Here is an 18,593-nt window from a genome sequence, read left to right on the forward strand (position 1 = left end):
GACCTGCTTTGAAAAGCTTGCAGAAATGCCCTGAAAAGCTTGGGAGATGGACATAAATATGTTTGGTTTGGGATTATGAATTTTTCACCATCCTGCCTATACATGTACAGGCCCCTTAAAACTGACCCATTCTGACATAGGTTTGGGCAGGCCACAAATGTGACTGAATCCCAGAGTGTGCCTGCCACTCCCTCTCTGCTGCAGTCACTTAAAAGGAGCCTTTATTTGCTTACTGTGCAATCCCATGCAAGATTATTAAAAAATCTGCTCTCTTGTGTTGCCTACTAAGTGCATGTTTAGACAGAAAAGGGCCTGGAATTTCTAGCATGTGCAAGTCCAATGCGTAAGATTGCATCCTTATTGGGCTTTTCTCGCACACATAATTAGGGAAGATATAAAGACCCCTCATATCCAAGGCTGTGAAACAGTCTGACAGCCCAGAAGAATAGATCTTCTCTCTCTGGTTTTGGGAAACAGCTAGACAAATCCTGCAAGTTCAATATAGTGACAAAGTCTGAGTAGGCCTAAACCTGCTGTGTTGGTCGCATATCCCTGCCTATCCTTCTAGTCTTTTTTAACTATACTCTGCAGCATCTTATCTTTCCCTTCCACTGCAGTTCCTTGATAAAACAATCATCATTTTTCCTCTCAGTCCTCCAAACAACTTTCCCTCTTTTGTCTCCAAATTTCCTACTGGCCATGCCCTTTGACTCATCTCTTCCTCTCTCTCCCCTTGTTTTTAACTTTCTGCCCTTTAATCATACCTCTCTGCCGTTCGTTTCCTTTAGTCTTTCTTTCTTATACAGTCATGCTTCGTAGTTCAAACAACTTTAACTTTGAATGATCCAGAATTTGAATGTTAGAGTCAAGATAAAATCACTCTGCAGTTCGAAAGATGCTTCTAAGTTGTTCATCCAAGTGGAAAAAGGCTTAATGTGCTGAATCAATCTGTCTTTAATCATCTTAAATCAATTCAGGACATTGAGGCAGCCACAACTGCACTGGGGTAAGTGTGTTCGAAGCAAGGGGGAATATTTTGAGGGGGATTAATGGCAATGGGTCTTTTACTGTAATATATATTTTTTAATTTAAACATTCACCGTATTTTTTATCATACCTCATATATAGCCTCAAACTTTATTCATTTCAGGAGGCTTAAATTTGCTATTTAAGTTTACTGTTTATTTTCTGTTTTTTACCGAAACGGGGATTGTTTAGGTCTGGGAACAGACTCATTCACTTTCCATTATTTCTAATGGGGAAAATTGATTCAGACTTCGAGTGATTCAGAGTTCAAATGGCCTCCTGAAATGAATTAAGTTCAAAGTATGAGGTACCATGTGTATGGGCAATTTTCTGGGTCTCCTGAACATACTTTGGGAGAACAAACAACACCAACTTGTTCCACAGATGTCTGGAAAAGAGTTATAGCTGAATGGCATATTAACCTCATGGTATAACCTCTGAGCTCCCTTCTGACTTTCCTGCCTGTGTGTGTGTTGCTTGTCTGGACCAAAAGAAAAAGTGGTGGCCCTCCAAGCCAGTATGACCATGGTACTTGTGTAGGTTGAGCTGTTGTTCTGGTGAGTTCCCTTTGTTTTGTAGTGCATCAGGCTATTTTCTCCTCAGTTTCCCTTTTTAAAGACTTGTGAAACATGACGCAAACCAACAAAACAGTTCTTTGCCCAGTTTCCAATGGTGGTGTCAGGCAAATGACAAGACAATGTCACTTTGGACATCACTTGAATCTGTTGTCACCATGACTTTGTAGTCATGAATTATCTGAGATGAGCCAGTGTATTACAGTGGTTGGAACATTGCACTGGGACTTGGGAGATCTAGGTTCTAGTCCCCATTTAGCAGCAGCAGCTCCTGCTGCTGCTGCTGCTGCTTCATTTCATTTCTATGCTGTCTCAGAACCAAAGCTCTCTGGGCTTCTTCTAGCTATGAAGTTCACTGGATGACTTTAGGCAAGGCACTGACTGTCAACCCAAGGTATATCACAGCATTGTTGATACAATGGATAGAGAGAAGACCATGTAAGTTGTCTTGCTGCAAGAGGAACAAAGCGGGATATAAATGTAATAATGAATATATAAAACAAATAAATAAATGACAATCTGTTCTAGCCTTGGTTCACAAAAAGTAAGAAGTTCAATGGGAATAAGTCCCATTGAACACTAGGACTTACAGTAGGAGTAAAGGGATTTAGGATCAAACTCTGCATAACAGGGCTGTGAATGATGCCGCCTTTAGCATTTTGACAGCATTCTGTAACTTTCTCTTAGTGTGTTTTAATGCATGATAGACATGAAGAACATGTTTGTGATTGGGCTTTTTATCTGTTTGATGAGACTAAAAATATTTGCTTTTATGAGCTGTTGCCAACTAGCTGCCTTCCCATTGTGCCCAGTGAACAGTTTTGTATAGGGCTGTCAGATAGTTAAATAATTGTTAGTTGATTAATCATCTACCCTTTAATAGATGAATTACATTTAAATATGTTTGCATATTGCTAAAACCTTGGTATTAGTGCCTTTGTTATATACTGAAGGAAACATAAGCTTCCAAATTATTAAGTGCAGGGTCCCACCCTTCATTAGAAAAAGACTACATATAATGTTGCCCAGTGTATCCCCTAGTACACTTATCACACTGCAATCCAAACAGCTAAAAATGTGCTAGAATACTTTAAGTCATAGACTCTGTATCTACAGTCCCCCAATGACTCTCATGGTCAAACTTTCTGTGAAGTCACCATACCTAGCAGAGGCATCCTCTTCTGAGGCAGCCATCCTCAGGGAACAAGGTGCTTCAGGGCACCTGGGGTTGGTCAAGGAGGCCCTGGGCCCTCAGATGCAGGACTTGAAATCTTTGCCCTTGGCAGGCAGGAAGCTCTGCTGCTTGAAGCTAATTCAGAGCATGCTAGCATAGGGGTGAGGCCAGTTTCGGGTGATGTGAAGGGCTTAATCGAGTCCAGTTTCCACTTGGGCCCCTACTGCCCTCACCAAGCCACTTCTACTGTTCCCCACCACTGACCATTTTCAGTTGCACACCACAGAGCAGTCATGGTGGACTGGGTGCTACAGTGATTTTTATTTTTATTTTTATTTTTTTGCACCTGGCCATATAATCCTGTAAATGAGCCTGCGAGGAGGAGGGGGAGGAGGAGGAATTTTTGCAGCAATTTCAGAGATTGTTTAGGTGCTTTGAAAACACAGGGCCCTATACTTGCATTCCAAGGTCCTGCTCTGGCTGCATCACTGACAGTCTCCTAATAAATGTATTTGATCTAGAAATCAACCAGAGAAAGATTCAGATATAATTCTTCATTTTTGAAAGCAAGAAAAATAAAACATAACATTAATTATGTTAACTAATAGTTAATAGAATTGTTATTAATATAATCTTAATGTAATATAAATCATTATAAATGCTAACTAGCATTACTTACTTGGAAAACTAATGTAGAACACTTCATACTTCCAAATAGCTTGTAGGTGGGGGAGCACTTGAGCAGGGGAGCCAAGCATTGGCTCATGAAATAGGTTCATGACACAAGAAACCTTGGTCAAATCTTATCATTGTGGGTCCGTTGTGTTGTCCAAACCCAGATCCAGAGTTCCTGTACAGCAGGATTAGTTTTCTGAAATCACAGAGCAGATCAACAGTCTACATCAAGGTTTCTGCACTTCACCGTGGCTTTGGTCATATGGACCTAACATTGCCATTTTTGCACTGCTAATATGGAAACACCACAGATTGCCAGGCAAGACTGGGCATGGAAATTACCCCTTCTAGCCTTTCATCCATAGCAATAGACATACCATAGTTTGCTTGATTCCCATTGGTCAGGCAATGCACCCATCCCTCTGTTTACTTTTGGAGACAGGGAGACAGACTGAAAATATATGGGGGCAGGGACTGTGGTGAACATGTTTATTATCTCTGTGGGAGCTGGAGCAGCTCAGAAGCACTGCAGGCATGCAAGAGGGAAGGGGGGACCTGTCTCAAGACTGCAGTGGGCAAAGTAGGAGGAGACTGGTGCAGCTCATAGGTGTGAATAAAGAAAGGGTGGGGACCCATGGTGGCTGCCAGGGGGGTGGAACATGGAGCACAGAAACCAAGCCCTCGTGTGGTCATCTGTCAGGGAAGTTTGGGCAAAAATACATGCACCATGGAAACAGGTTCAGGTTACTTGCTCATAGGGTGGCAGATCTTGTATTAATTAACCCACATTTGCCAGTCTGTGTACCTCCTGTTGGCCCACTTGTGGGTTATTCCATGAAATGCAAACCCAGACCCAATGGGTTATTCATGGGTTAAACAGCCCAAAGTTAACTAATAAGTTTAGCCACAAATAACCTGCAGTGTTCAGGTTTGCCCATAACTAAGCAACTTATGATGGGGCTGATCAGAGCAGCAGCAGATGTGCGACTTGCAACCCAGCAAATCTTGAATTGACTAATAATTTGTCGCCCTTACATGAAACCTACTCATGGGGTGCCTCCTTCTTTGGGCTATCACCCCACCTCATTCTCCAAATTGTATGGTAGACAGAGCAAAGCTTGTAGACCTCCCATGTTTTCCCGCCACTTCTGTCTTTTTCTACCCACCTTAAAGCGAATATAGGCATAACAGCATCTTTTAACAGAAGCCAGCTGTCTTGAACTGTTCCTCTAGAAGTACCCTTAGCCAATTGCCTGAAGACAAAACACATTTTGTACAATCAATGGCATGCAGTGACCTTGATCCTGCATCCTCAGGTAATTCCTTCATGCACCTGTTAGCAGAAGGCTGAGCCAAGAGCATGTGAAGTGAAAGTTTGGTATCTTTAGATACCCGGGTAAGTCCTGTTTTCAGAGATAAGTTCTAGAAGGGTGGGGAAGGCTGGATTTTGTCACATACTCCCTTAATCATTTAAAGCATTCATTGATTTGTCTCTTGATTAAGCATGCAGGCCTAGTTTTTTATAGCTGGAAAGCTAGCATATTCCTTCATGGACAACAGCTCCAGTAAAAGGTGTCCATCTTATCTCTTGTGCACCCCTTAAAAAAGAAGAGTTATTCTGTGCAGCAGAGGAGCATGAAAAGCGTGTCATCAAACAATGGTGCAGCGATATTGATGGGATCACATACCCCAGCTCCATCTTCAAGAGATGGCTCCTGTCATTAAAATCAATGCAACTTAATTAAAGCAAATTATAGACAGATACATCTATAAATAAGATATTAAAGTGTGCTGCTGAATATGGTAATTGCTGCATATTTAGTAATCAGTGTGTGTGTTCTGCATTTGCCAAGAGGGATTTCATTCAGTGAAATCAATGGAGCTTTATTAAAAACCATCCAAATTAGAGGCAGAAATGACGAGTGTTAGAATAATGCAAAATCACTGTTTCAACTTTGATCATAAGAAGCGGGAAAGCAAAAATACACCTCCTCCCCTGTGTAAAGAAAACACCAGTACTGTTTTCTTTCTTCTCTCTCTCTCACTCTTTTTGTGAACACAGGAATGTTTGAAATTTTAATTTGCACCTTTTTGATTAAATAAGAGAACACAAATGGACAAATCTTGAAGGATTTTGTAAATAATGTGTCAATGGAATCTAAAGATGGAGAGAAAGCATCAAATTGGTGTGTCCTCTTCCAGCATACAAAAAAGAAAATCAAATTTTAAATGAAGAAGACTGCTGTTTTTGTAGTAAACCCTATAACTGTGCAATTAGCTGGAATACGTAAGGTATAAGTGACTTTTTTAACAAGTTAATGTAGCTTTGAGTGGGCAGCACAAGTTGGTCTTTGTTTGTGTCTGTGGAGTTTTTTTGGGGGGGAGGGGGAGGCCTACTTGCATTCCCCTTCCCAAAATGTTCCAAGTAGAAAATAAAAGCTCACAGATGGATGTCAAAGAGAAATTCCACATGGTTCCTTGGTTCTTTTCATGCCTTTTCTTTTCAGCACTTGATCAGAAATGTGGAGGGGTTGCAAGGGGAGTGGGGGGAGAAAGCGTACCAAAGAAGGAAGGTCAGGAAGTCTTCTGAGGCTAAACCCCTTAACACAAAGAGGATGGGCAGCAAAAACCAGTGAAACTTCACTTGAAAGGGCATTCTTATTGTGTCTGACAAAGACAGGGAGATACTGGAAGTAAGGCAAACAGCAACACCTAAGAGTTGCTAATGCCACCTTTTGCTGGTGGGAAGATCACACACAAAAGAGCAACTGGTAAGTTTGAGATGAGCACAAAGCCTGTAACATCCGCAGAGCCGGTAAGCGATGGCTATCATTAAAGTTAGCACTGTTATGACCAGGGTCCTGGGCACAGGAGCTTCTTCAATCCCATTGACAGTAGTGGCATTTTAGTTGCCTCTCTTAGCCTATGTGAAAGGGGTTTTCAATTTCTAGCAGTCTTGACTTGATTCGCTCTTTGTAGATGTGTTCTGCAGAATGCTGTTGCAAAATTTTAGAGGCATGGGAACTGGTCACTAAAGTCTGCTTCTTTTCCCCACATCTGCTTTCTTATTCTCCTCCTATATAGATCTATATGCTAATAGAGGCCTTGAGTTAATATGGGAAACTGGTTTGATTGCATATCAGTACTAAACTGGAATGCAACAGAATAGGGTATGAAAAATCTTTCCCATTTCTAGTCCTTTGAACTTGTAGGACCACCCAACACAAGCAGGATGTTTCCCTGAGGGGTGAAGGCATGACAGATGGAATGGAAACTGGCCCATTCATAAATTCAAAACATTTTTGAAATGCTGGAGGCAGGGAAGTTCTACATTGTCTTTTTATCTTTGGGTGATGGATGGCCATCTTTAGGCAGCTTGCAGGAGAATCTGTGAACACTTCCTGGGGGCTCTTTCACCATGAATAAACTGGCCTTCTGGATTTGGCAGCCGTGGTCTGCCTCTAGCATGAAACAAAAACATTAAGACACCTACCCTGGTGTAAATGCTGCAGAAACATTTCTATCCCAGTCATCCAGGGCAATTCATTCTCCTGATTCACAAGGGCAGTTCTCCGTACTAGATGAATAGGGACTCTGCACAAACTGTCCAACCCCTACGTTGCCTCCCAAAGTTATATATGTGGCCTGCCTTACTAGGTTGGAGTTGAGCAAGTCTGTGAGCCAAGTGGTTGATGCAAGCTGTGTTGAAAATGGATGCTAGGGACCACCGTCCACTCACCTTCCTCAATAGGCCAGTGGTGCTGTGCAGGCAAACAGAATCAGCAAAGCATTTGGCAGGATGATTGTTTTCCCACAAATGTTCACACAAGCCTGAACAAGCACCCGCTTTATTCCCCATTGGCTTATTCCAGAGATTGTTCAGAGTGTCCAAGACTTGCAAGAGGCTTTCCTGATCTGGTAGGTTACATTCAGTGGTCAGAAACTGCTCCCTTTGCTTGCCTTTGGATGGCATGCTAGTAGTATTGCTGCAGTCATCTGCCATTGATATGCCATATTTCCCACCTAGCCTGCAGGTCCTTTTTTCATGCATTTGTCTGGTGGGTGTTTTCTGCTGGGCAGATCTCATAGAGAGAATTGTCAGGCAGTGAGAGATTATTTGCTGCTAGACTATCAGCCGCTCTTATTACAGGCCTCCGCTAAGGCACCATACAGTTATCACATTTGACAGGGCCATACCTTACACTTATACCTGCACATCTCTCTCTCTGTGTCTCTCTGTCTCCCCCTCTCTTTTTATTGCACTCCATTTCTCTGGGTTGAATATATAACGTGCACACCCACAGCTTACTACCTTGCCTGTATTTCATGATAATGTTCATAGACTGAAAGCCATGGCAAGACTGATTCTCAATTCACTTCTTCTCCCCATCTCACTTATTCAGGATCTGCCTTCAGTTCACTGCAGCTTTTCTTTTTTCCCTTGAAGTAGCAGTTTCTGCTGCAAAATAATGTTAGTGCCACAGGGGAGGGAAAAAACCTGACTACTGATGAAAATGGCAAGTGGGCTGCCCAGGTAATCAGACTGCAATAATAGTATTAATCAGGCAGAAAAGAAATTGGCCTTACACGAGAGGATCACAGTTATCATGCCATATCAGGATGCTACTTCTGATCATTTTGTCTCTACTTGTTTCCCATCTGTGGTCACTCTCTACTGTTATTGAGAAACAAATTCATTCCCTCCCCCAGTGATATGAACTACAACAGAATATGTAGCTGGCATCCAGAAATTCTTGCTGCCTTACAGTTACAAATGGGTTATTCCATGTGGAACAAAGGCTTTCATCTTGTGTGACTCCTGCCTTTCGTCCCAGGAGCAGGCCAAAGGTAGATTGGAATTGATGGTACATCTCCAAGCGATTTGCAGTAGCTCAGCAAGCGTTTCTGACTCCAAATGGTTTAACAATAGAGACCACAGTAAACCAAAATCATTGTGCCAACAACAAGAAAACTTGTACAGAAATTGGAGTGCATTTGTACTTGAAAGGTGCTCTCCCCCAAGTTCCAGTTTGGTCCTGAAAACAAATTCCTGGGCTGAGTGTATGGGTTAAGAAGAGTTTTAATGTTTCTATATAATGTTTCTATATAAACCCTATAATGTTTCACCATGATTTTTCCTATGCTGTTATCCTATAAGGTCCAATTCCATTGCTGCCCTTCCCCCTAAATGCATGTTGTTGATTTCATGTGACTCCATGCAGATTCCAGCTAGTTCTTGGTTTGGAGTTATTTCTAGAGTCAGGGAGTTCCGTAGAACCATAATTCATTTTCCACATTCTGTAATTTTATTGCTATTGCCAATACCTGTTTTCTGTTACATCCTTTTAAAAGCAATTTTGTTCTGTGTGATGTAGTTATTTTTTCCACATCTTCTCTACAATAATCTAAGTTCTTTGCTTTTTAGGATTAATTTATACCTTCTTAAACCTTAAGAGCCTTCCTAGAGAAGGGACCAAAACCAGAGTCTCTCCCAACCCTATCCATGTTTACTTGTAAAGCCAGTTCCACATATTTAAATGGAATTCAAGATTCCTATGCACAGGAATTCCACTATACATAGGAGTTTGGCTTCAGGCCTGGCCATGTGTATACTTACCTGGGAACAAGTCTTATTGAATGCATTACATATGATTCCAGCTTTCAAGTGTCAAAAGAAGGTAACTAACATTCTGTTGCCAAAAAGTGATGTTTCCTCTTAAACTGGCAGTAATGAAGGTCACTCAGCCTTCTACCGTGGTGCTTTTCGGGCTGAACCGCGCAGGCCTACAAGCCTTTCAAGGTCCATCTGTGTGAAGATCCCTTTTGAGCAGCTAGCCCTGTTGGTTTCCCTCTGCAAGTGACTCCCACCATGGACACAATGGGGCATTAGCAGTTCTGGCATCAAGCCCCCCCCCCCCCCCCAGCAAGTGAACAGCATTTGTGGAGCAGTGCAGATCTCACATAAGGCACTGAAAGGGCCAGCTGCTTGCAGGACAGAATCAAGCATTGGAAACTTCCTTGCCATACCTCTCAAGGGAACTTATATATTTTGCGGAGAGATTGCCCTAATACATTTGCCCCCTTTCCCCTGTGAGATGCTTAGAGCAGAAATAAATATTATACTGTTGGAAGTGGTATGAACAATCAAAGTGTTCTCTCTCTGCCCCCTCACCCCAATAATTTCTCCTATTTTACTGTATTCTCTTCTAATCCATCTCCTGGAGTTTTCCAGCCTGAACCATTGAAACATAGAAACAGAGCAAGTCAGAAGGGGTCTCCCAGGCCATCTAGTCTGACCCCCCCCCCCCCTCCAGCCAGCTCCTCTCATGACATGCCCACCATGTGCACATCTAGCCTATCTTGAACACCCTCACCGATGGGGCCTCAACCACCTCCCGTGGAAGCCCATTCCATACCCTCGGGGCCCTAACTGTCAGGAAGTACTTCCTGGCATCTAAATTGAACCTTGGTTCCCTGAGCTTTGCTCTGTTGGAGCACATCTTGCTCTCCTCTGCAGGGGAGAACAGGTCTCTACCCACCTCCGTGTGACATCTGTCACGTACATATATTTCGCCAACAGATCCCCTTGGAGTCTCCTCCTGGCTGACGAGATCCAGTTCCCTCAGTCTCGCCTCATATGGCATCCCCTGCAAACCGGCCACCAACCTTGGGGCCTTACACTGCACTGACTCTAACCTGACTATATCCTTCCAGTAACAAGGGACCCAGAACTGAACACAATACTCCAGTTGCGGGCGCACCAGAGTCATATAGAGTGGTAGTAATACCTCTCTTGATCTAGAAGCCACACTTCTGGCTATGCAACCAAGGGTGGCGTTCGCTCTCTTGACCACTGCATCACACCGCTGACTCATGTTTAGCCTGCAGTCAACCAGTACCCTGAGGTCCCTTTCACAAGTGCTGCTCTCCAGCCACTTGTCCCCTAACCTGTACTTATGACACCCATTCCTCTGCCCCAAGTGCAAGACCCTGCACTTATCCACATTGAACACCCTCCTGTTGTCTCCTGCCCACTTCCATAGTCTGTCCAGATCCTTTTGGATCTGGAGTACCTGCTCCTCAGTTGTGGCCACTGCCCCAGTTTTAGTATTGTCTGCGAATTTGATCAGCAGACTGTTCACTCCTTCTTCATGTCACTGATCAAAAGATTAAACAGGATCAGCTCCAGAACAGAGCCCTGGGGGACCCCTCTTGTCGCTGGCCGTCATCCTGATGTTTCCCAACGAATGGTTATCCTCTGCTTTTGGTCAGTCAACCATGCCCTAATCCATCAGACAGTGCATTGGTCTATCTCAAAACTCCTCAGTTTCTTAGCCAGGATATCATGGGGCACTTTGTCAAAGGCCTTGCTGAAATCCAGGTATACCACATCCACTGCATCCCCTCCATCTGGCCATCTCAAAACCTTGTCCTAGAATTCCACAAGGTTTGTCTGGCAGGACCTGTTATTGTGGAAGCCGTGTTGTGTTTTTTAACTGATCCACAGATCAGTTAAACTGGAGTATTTAAACTGAAACTCATTTAGTTCCACTTAAATTCAAATACTTCAGTACAACTAGTTTGCTAATTAAATTGTTTGTTTGAAGAGTTGACCAACAACAACAAAGATCAAGATGTTATAGCAAACTGGGCTCTCTCCAATAGAGCTGAGCCCTTTTTCCAGAAATAACTGTTTTATTTAGAATCCAGTCAAGTGTGTCAGTTTAAGCTTTGGCTTTTGAAAATGTTGCTCTCTGTTGCTTTCTGTACAAACGTGAATAATAGGTCCAAGTTTTTTTTTCTTCCTGTTTTGGAAATGTAGCTTTACATCTAATAAGGCTGGCTTTCAGCTGAAACGACTGGTTTGTGGTGGTTGTTGCTGTTTATTTCTGAGGTTTTGGTCCATATGTGTCAGTTTGTTTGGAATCATAGTGCAATAAGAGAATGTGAGTCAAGCAGATGAGGAAAATGGTAATATGAGGGGATATTAATACACACAGAAAATCCATATGGCAAAAAAAAAGAAAAAGAAATATGGTTCTTTCTGCTTAACCCTTAGGATATTGATGGAAAGGAGGAAAATTGATCTCCCAATATGTTTCTAGTTGTTCACAGTATTCTTCAGGGTTTATCACAGCGATCTGGTTTGTACAAAATATCAACCCATCATGGTTACTTGTATCAACTGAACCCAGCCTGGTTTACCCATGGTGTTGTCTAAACCTAACCCATTTGTTGTTTAAACTCAAGCCGCCCTGAGTACCCATGGGCCACTCTAGGGGTTCTTTCACCCATCCTGGTTTGTTGTATTGTCCAAACCCAGGCATTCAGTTCTACCATAGGTTAAAGCCCAGCAGCTAGCAACTTGCTTGCCAAGAGCAACGTAACCCACTTGCCAGTCTTTCAAAGCTTGTCCTGGCCATTGCTAATCTGGCCACCTGACAAGTAGCTAAGCAATAGGTGGGGGTGGTGTGCGCTGGCACATTGCTCTCCCTGCAGTGATAAAGAGTCTTTTTGTTTGCACTTCAAACTTTAAATATGTCAGTGGCTGCTAGAACCTTTTTACAAATTATTTTTCCACACAAAATTTGCACAGATATGATTGTATTAAAAAAAAAAAAAAAAGAGCCGTGCTTGTACAAGGATGGACATGAGCAGTTTCACAAGTTCTCCAATTTGAAACTTTGGCTGGGACAGTGTCTGGGGCAGGTGGGGCAGATACTGCACATGCCAATCCAAGACGTTGCTCCAGAAAAGCTCCGACTGAGTTTTCCCCTCTCGGTTTGACTGGGCAGCTGCCAAAGTGATTTGGCCACTCAAGTGATCTTGCTTGCAAAAGGTGGTGATGGGATTTATACTCCCTTTGGGGCAAGATCCTCATCCTTTTCTCCACTGTGAAGCCCTCAGTGTGGTGCATATTTTGCACTGTTCTCCAAGATTTCAGGTGCTTGGGAAAGTACAAAAATGTTCCTCTCACTTTTTCTCAGGAAAAAGAGTTTTGACCACTAGCTTTCAAAGGCAGTGTTGCCTGGGCAGTGGGTAGTGTTGCATGGGAACATATCATTTCCCCCACCCAGAAATAAGGGTTTAAAGTGTAAAAATGTTACAGGAATGGCGAATGACATCATGACAAAGAGAGACAACTGAGTTCTGCCACATGTTCCCTGGATAGCACTTGGTGGTCCAAGGGGAAAGGAGGGAGGGACCAGTACACGGTGAGCTCCGTCTTTGTTGTTCTCAGAGCAACCAATCCACTAGGGTAGGTTGTCGAGATGTGTGAACTGCCCGACCTGAAATGGGACCTTCCACAAAGTATATATGTTGCAACCAAGGGGGATTTAGTAGTGGTTCACATGAGTCCAGAAAGGAAACATTTTAAAGGGATGATGTGGACAATCTCACCATCGTCTGTCAGCATCCTTTCCCATCACTCTCTGTACAACAATCGGATGTAGACAATCTGGCATTTGGAGTTCATTTCATTTTAATCTAGGCAACCTGTTCAGAAATTGGAAAAACATATTAAAACATTCAGCTAATTAGTTCCATAGTGGAAAAGGGAGGACAGCAGTCTTGAAACCAAATGAGGTTCTAAACTTATTATGCTAATATCCATTGTGTGATTGACCTCTACCTCAAAGATAACCCTGTTTTGGTAGAAATGCCCCACGTAACATCTAGTTATTAGCGCAAGTAGCCCTAATGACAGCCTAACTAGACAGGTGCTTCCAGTTCCGAGCATATATACAGTATTTGTGCTGTTATTAGGTCAGATCCTCTTTCTTCTGCTTGATTTGCTGAGCTAACATCTTGACTCGTGTCTAGACAGATGGTGAGTGGAAGAAGGGCTGAGTTACGCCTCAGATGAAAGGCGCAGACCCTTCACCTGCTCTTTGAGCTTATTGGCCCATTTGTCCTCAGCAAAGACTCCATCAGCTGCATGGAGCCAAATTTCTTAAGACTGTATCCACACTCAGTTTCTATGGCAACTGTATCTCAGAGTGCATGCACAAACAGAACAGGCAGGGGGTGTTTTCTTCTTTTCTTCTTCCTCCTCAGAAAGAAATAATCAGAAATTGGGTGGTGCAGGCATATTGCAACAAGGCACATGTGTAAAGCTAGCACTTTTTCGATGCAGCGTAGCTGTGTTGCCTTATCTTGGTAAACAACAATACAATTCTTTCTTAGTGTCTTTCTACTCTAATGGACTGATTTTTCTCCGTATATTTGAGAAATTATCATCATCACACTGCTGCTACGTTTTATCACAGCCAATTAGTTACCAGTGAGGCAGGTGACTGGGGCTCCTTATCCATTACAGCTTTTATTTTGCGCTTTATAGGAGTGATCTGCAAGGGTGAACTTATTTGGGGGGGGGGGAGTACAGTACATGGATAAATCCTAGAAAACTCAAAACAAAAGGCAGTCTTCCATGTGCTCTTGACCCCAAAGTATGCAGTTATTTTCTTTTCCAAAAGGCAAACCCACATGCAGCAAAATAGAGTGTTCCAGGTATGCCCATAAGACAGTCTAACTCAACCCGGTGTTCTCCAGATGTGTTGGACTACAACTCCCACAAATACTGTGCTTGATCAGGGTGCTGGGATTTGTAGTCTGGCACATCTGGAAGGCAGCCCATTGGAAATTTCTGACTATTTAAAGTATCATAGCAGTGCAAAGTAGTTTATGCTCCCTTTGTTTTCCAGGAAGACTTGTTGCATCTCTGGGTGAAAAACTGGAGAAAATTTGGGTGGGGGGGAGCTTGTTGATTCTTTTATAACCAGATGCAGGATAATTATTTCTTTCTAAACTCTGTGAAGCTTCCGCTAAGATGGGAGCCCGATCTACATGTTCTCCTTTGCGTGATTTCATTTGTGCAGGGTTAAAAGCCTCCATCCTGGAGGAATGTTATCCATGGGGCCGCGATGGGTCGGACGCGACTGCGCAACTAACAACAAAAAGCCTACATTAGTTTAGCAGGCATTCAGCCCTCCAACACATGGAGGGTGACAGAGACATGGCAGTGGGGTGGGCGTAATGCACACATTCCCATTCTCACACAGTCGTGAATCATGAAAATAGATTTGTGAGCCACTGAGCTGTGATGCACAAGACTGCAGTTAGTTAGGCCACACCAGGTACATAACCACCATTCCCTTGTACTTCCTCTATTTCCTAGTTTAAAAGAGTAGGGGAAGCAGGGCAAAGTGAAATGTGGAAGAGGGCATGGAGGGGGCTAAAGGGAAGGGAGAAAGAAGCAGGAGGTCAGGCAGGTTGCAGCCACAGTGGTTGCAGAGCATGCTGGAAGCCATTGTGACGCTGCAAGCCATGGCAGGCAGTCACTGTGGCTTATTGCTTTGTCCAAACCCAGCAAGGGGAGGTTGCTGTCTGCATTTTAACACAGTGAAACAGCTCGTGGGTTGCAAAGCAAGCAAGGGAAAAAACCAAGGAAAATATTGAAATAGTCCAGCATATTTCACATTGTCACCCCTGCTACTGTCTATTGCATCAGGGAGAAGGGAAGAGAGCTGAGGCAGTGGAAGAGACTGTGGTCAGAGGTGCAATGGATTCTCCTCTAGTAGCAGGCAGCAGGCATAAGCATCATGCATATAATACTTAAGTGTGATTGTCCAGGGTTGTCCTCTGCTATGATCTTGGCAGACCTTGGTTGTAAGTCAGATTTGGGCAGCATGTCATCTGGTTTGGCACTTTCAGTCTCCACTTTCTACTTCCTTCCTTTCCTTCACAAGTTGCCCTCCCATCACCACATACAAACACAGAATTGAACTGTGTTGAAGGCACACTGGATTTGGAAAGAGGCCGATTTTGTACTGCTGTGACCTGCCCCTGTCACGCCCCACAAGCCTTTGCTTTGCACGTATGAACTGCTCCAACACAGATAAATGCACACATGGTCCTTTTCATTCGTTAGCATTGCAAATTCCTCCAAAGGTGGTTTGAAGCAAGGGAAAGGGCAGTCTTGAAGCAGGATTTTAAAATAATGGTGACAATCACAACATATAGTAGTAAGCAAACAGGTTAGAGATTCATTTATATTTCTGCAGCTTTTCTTAGCACCTTTGGGATGCAAAGGGCAGTACCCTGTATCGCTCCCACACTAGCAGAACCACCCATGAGTGCAAAAAGGCCCTTGCAGGAGGACCAGTTTCTGGGGAGGAAAGCAGTGGAGGTCAGCTGTGTTCTGGAACCTGCTATACTCTGGAAAGCAGCATTGCCACTCATCTTTGTGCTGCTTTTGGAACTGCTAGTCCCTGTTGTGATAGTGGTCTATTTTGTCATCAGTGGCACAGAAACAGTGTAGGATGTTGCCAATGTACTTAACATTACTTTGCATAGCCATCCAGACAATATCCCCTTTTTTTAGCTTGGAGGACTGAGGCTGATACAAATGTACATCACGTCCATGGCCTGCACTTTGATTTAAACATAGCAAACTTGTGTTCATTTACTAACAGGGCCCATAATGAACAGTGGTCCAGGGTAGTTTTCACTTTATCCAGTATATTTATTGACTCTTTTTTCTTTTAAACAGGTCGAAGGTTATAGAACACCTTTTCCATGTTGTATATACATTTCCAGCACCTCTTCTGGCCTACAGTGGGAATGACAATGAGGAACTTAAACTTTTGAACTAAATTATGTTTAAAAGTAATTAATTGTGAAAAGATTGGATGTGGCTCCCTCTTGGGCCACAGTGTTTCTTCTCTGTTGATTTTGGCATGCTGGAGCACCATTTGTTCTCTGATTACCATTTTGAGAAACATTGTCAGTAACTGGGCTAAATAACTGATCTTCATCTCTAATTACATTGTTCTTCACAGGTGTCTGGGAAAGTTCCAGATGGGACTTCACACCACCTCCAGTTTGAAGGAATAGAACGACAATATGCTTCTTTGCCCAGGTAAGTTTTCTTTTCCATTTTTTCTCATTCTCTTCTAATACCGTCAGACATGAGTACAGACACACAAGGAAAGCTCTCCCCCTGCTCCTGCACTATTTAGAGAAATCTGCATTGAACAGACATCTGGCACGAAATGAGAGATTATGTTGCAATTTTGTCATGCTACCCTTCTGCTGATGATTTAGTGCCATTTTTATGGCTGCGTTAATAATTTAGACAGCCAGTTTTGGGCAAGGGAGGGTGAAGACTCTTTCAATGAACATGTCAGTAAGAGTCATGATCTGCAGGGGAAGAACATGACACTGAGGGAGCTTATTCCACAAGAGTTATTGTGGGTCTTGGCCAGACCTAACTGAGAGAGAAATCATACCTCGGAATGACAGAAGGCCGCTGTGCGGCATTCCTGGTGCAGTCGCCACAGCCTCGTTTGTGGCTCCAGAAACGTCTCAGTGCCATACCGAAGGAAACTCCAATATGCCACAATTGGAGTCTTCTACAATACTTGCTGTAGCGTAAATGCCACGGAACTTAGGAGGGCTGCCTTCAGAAGAGACACACACAAATTAACACATATAAATTTTGTGCTGCTGGTATGCTGTTTGCTCTGTGACCAAAGACTGCTGGGAAATTAGAAGAATTCTAAGTCAGGACTTTGCTTTTTCATTCCTGCCATTTCCTGACTTTAATTTTGGCTTGAGACCATTGGACATCAGCTGCTCCATTTGTTGGGGGACTTGGTTAATCAAGTCTCCTTGTATTGGTGATCAAGGAGCATCAGTAGCAACTTCTCCCTTTTCCACCTGGCACTGCCCTGGTCCTGCTCGATACTTTGTTGATAGTGTGACCATCTCTGCTCTCTTCAGGCAATACAGAGTAGAAGGGATTGCTTACTCTTAGGCAAGATAAGGTCAACACTCCCAGTCTGGCTTTTCCAAAGGAAAAAGGAGATATTCAAAGGAGATATGAATTGATGAGACCTAGTTACAGGTTTTGGGCTAACTAATTGCATTCTTAAGAAAATACTTATTTTTGGTTCTCTTAAACAAAGCTACAATGACCACTCTGACCTTTCGCAGACATACAGAAGTTGCGAAATAGTCTGGCCACAAGCGGTGTTACTTGTTGGTACCTGTGAGTGTCGCAGCAGAACATACGTATCTCTTTGGTTAACCTTTTATTAAAAGACCTATAAAAGTGTATACGCACAAAAATGGTTCCTATTGGTCCATTAGCATCTCCCCTCCTCCACATAGAATTTCTTTACTCCCTCCTAACATCCAAAACATACAGGTGTCTGATTTCATTTTCCAAGGCTGTTTCAACTTTCCCAGGGTGTCCCCTGAAAATCTGCAAGATTTGGCCAACAAATCAGGCTGGGACACACCAAATGAGTGTCTGTGTCTGGGCAGTAACTGCTCTCCAGGGCTGCTTCTGAGTCCTTGAAAAGCTGTGCTGGACACTCCGCAGTAGTTGTGTCGTTTAGTGCAGGTCTGTGGCCAAGGGGGCAGAACTCACCTACAGTTTCCTATGATTTGTTCTTCTCCCTGACTTTCCCTGCTGGATGGACTTCTCATGCCCATATGGCAGGCAGGCAGGCTGGCTACTTTAAAAAACCTGAGGCAGAAAGTAATTTTAGTTAGGAATCAGTGAAGCAGGAGGAGACAGAGAGGCTCTTGAAAATCATGCCAGACTATCAGACTTTGGTGCAAGTCACAATAGTGGTAGGCAAAAATTAGCAAAGTTGGAAAGGAAACTAAGAATGGAGAAAATTATTTATGTACTTAACCTGCAATACAGACCCCCTTTCTTAAGTCAGTAGCCTAGTTCACATGTCATGCTAACCCATGGTGGCGTCTCATGGCAATTGGTTCCAACATGGGTGAGCATGATATCCGAAGCCTGCACGGCTTTCCGTCACAGTTGTTTCTTCGCAAACAAGCCATACTGAGGATGCTTTTCTTGGAATACGGTTGTTCAGGTGTCCAGATCTGAAGCCAGAAGAGTCATTCAGCATGGCTTGCTGAAAACAGAGAGAAGCACTGGGCAGAAGTGGGGAGAAGTCTTGCCAGCTGCTCTTCCTGATCTCCCATTTCCTGCACAACCAGCTCCATACACAGTTCTGGTGTCTGCCTAGGCAGCCGTCTGTCTACGGAATCCTCTGCTCTGCTGCCCATTCAGGCTGCCCATGTTTTCCTTGGTGATTGTGTCCATGTATTTTATA

General features: G+C 43.4%; 1 protein-coding gene across 6 annotated transcripts in view; it reads left to right on the forward strand.

Annotated features, from left to right (window-relative positions):
• The window catches only part of PARD3B (par-3 family cell polarity regulator beta), a 648,538-nt gene that overhangs the window by 584,265 nt on the left and 45,680 nt on the right, over positions 1 to 18,593 (forward strand). For all 6 annotated transcript variants that reach the window (XM_044431728.1, XM_044431729.1, XM_044431731.1 and 3 more), the window contains one exon: positions 16,293 to 16,372. In XM_044431728.1, the coding sequence (XP_044287663.1) occupies positions 16,293 to 16,372 (80 nt within the window). The remainder of the gene's footprint in view (positions 1 to 16,292; positions 16,373 to 18,593) is intronic.

Source organism: Varanus komodoensis, unplaced genomic scaffold, assembly GCF_004798865.1.
Source record: "Varanus komodoensis strain SLA01 unplaced genomic scaffold, ASM479886v1 scaffold23, whole genome shotgun sequence".
NCBI lineage: Eukaryota > Metazoa > Chordata > Lepidosauria > Squamata > Varanidae > Varanus > Varanus komodoensis.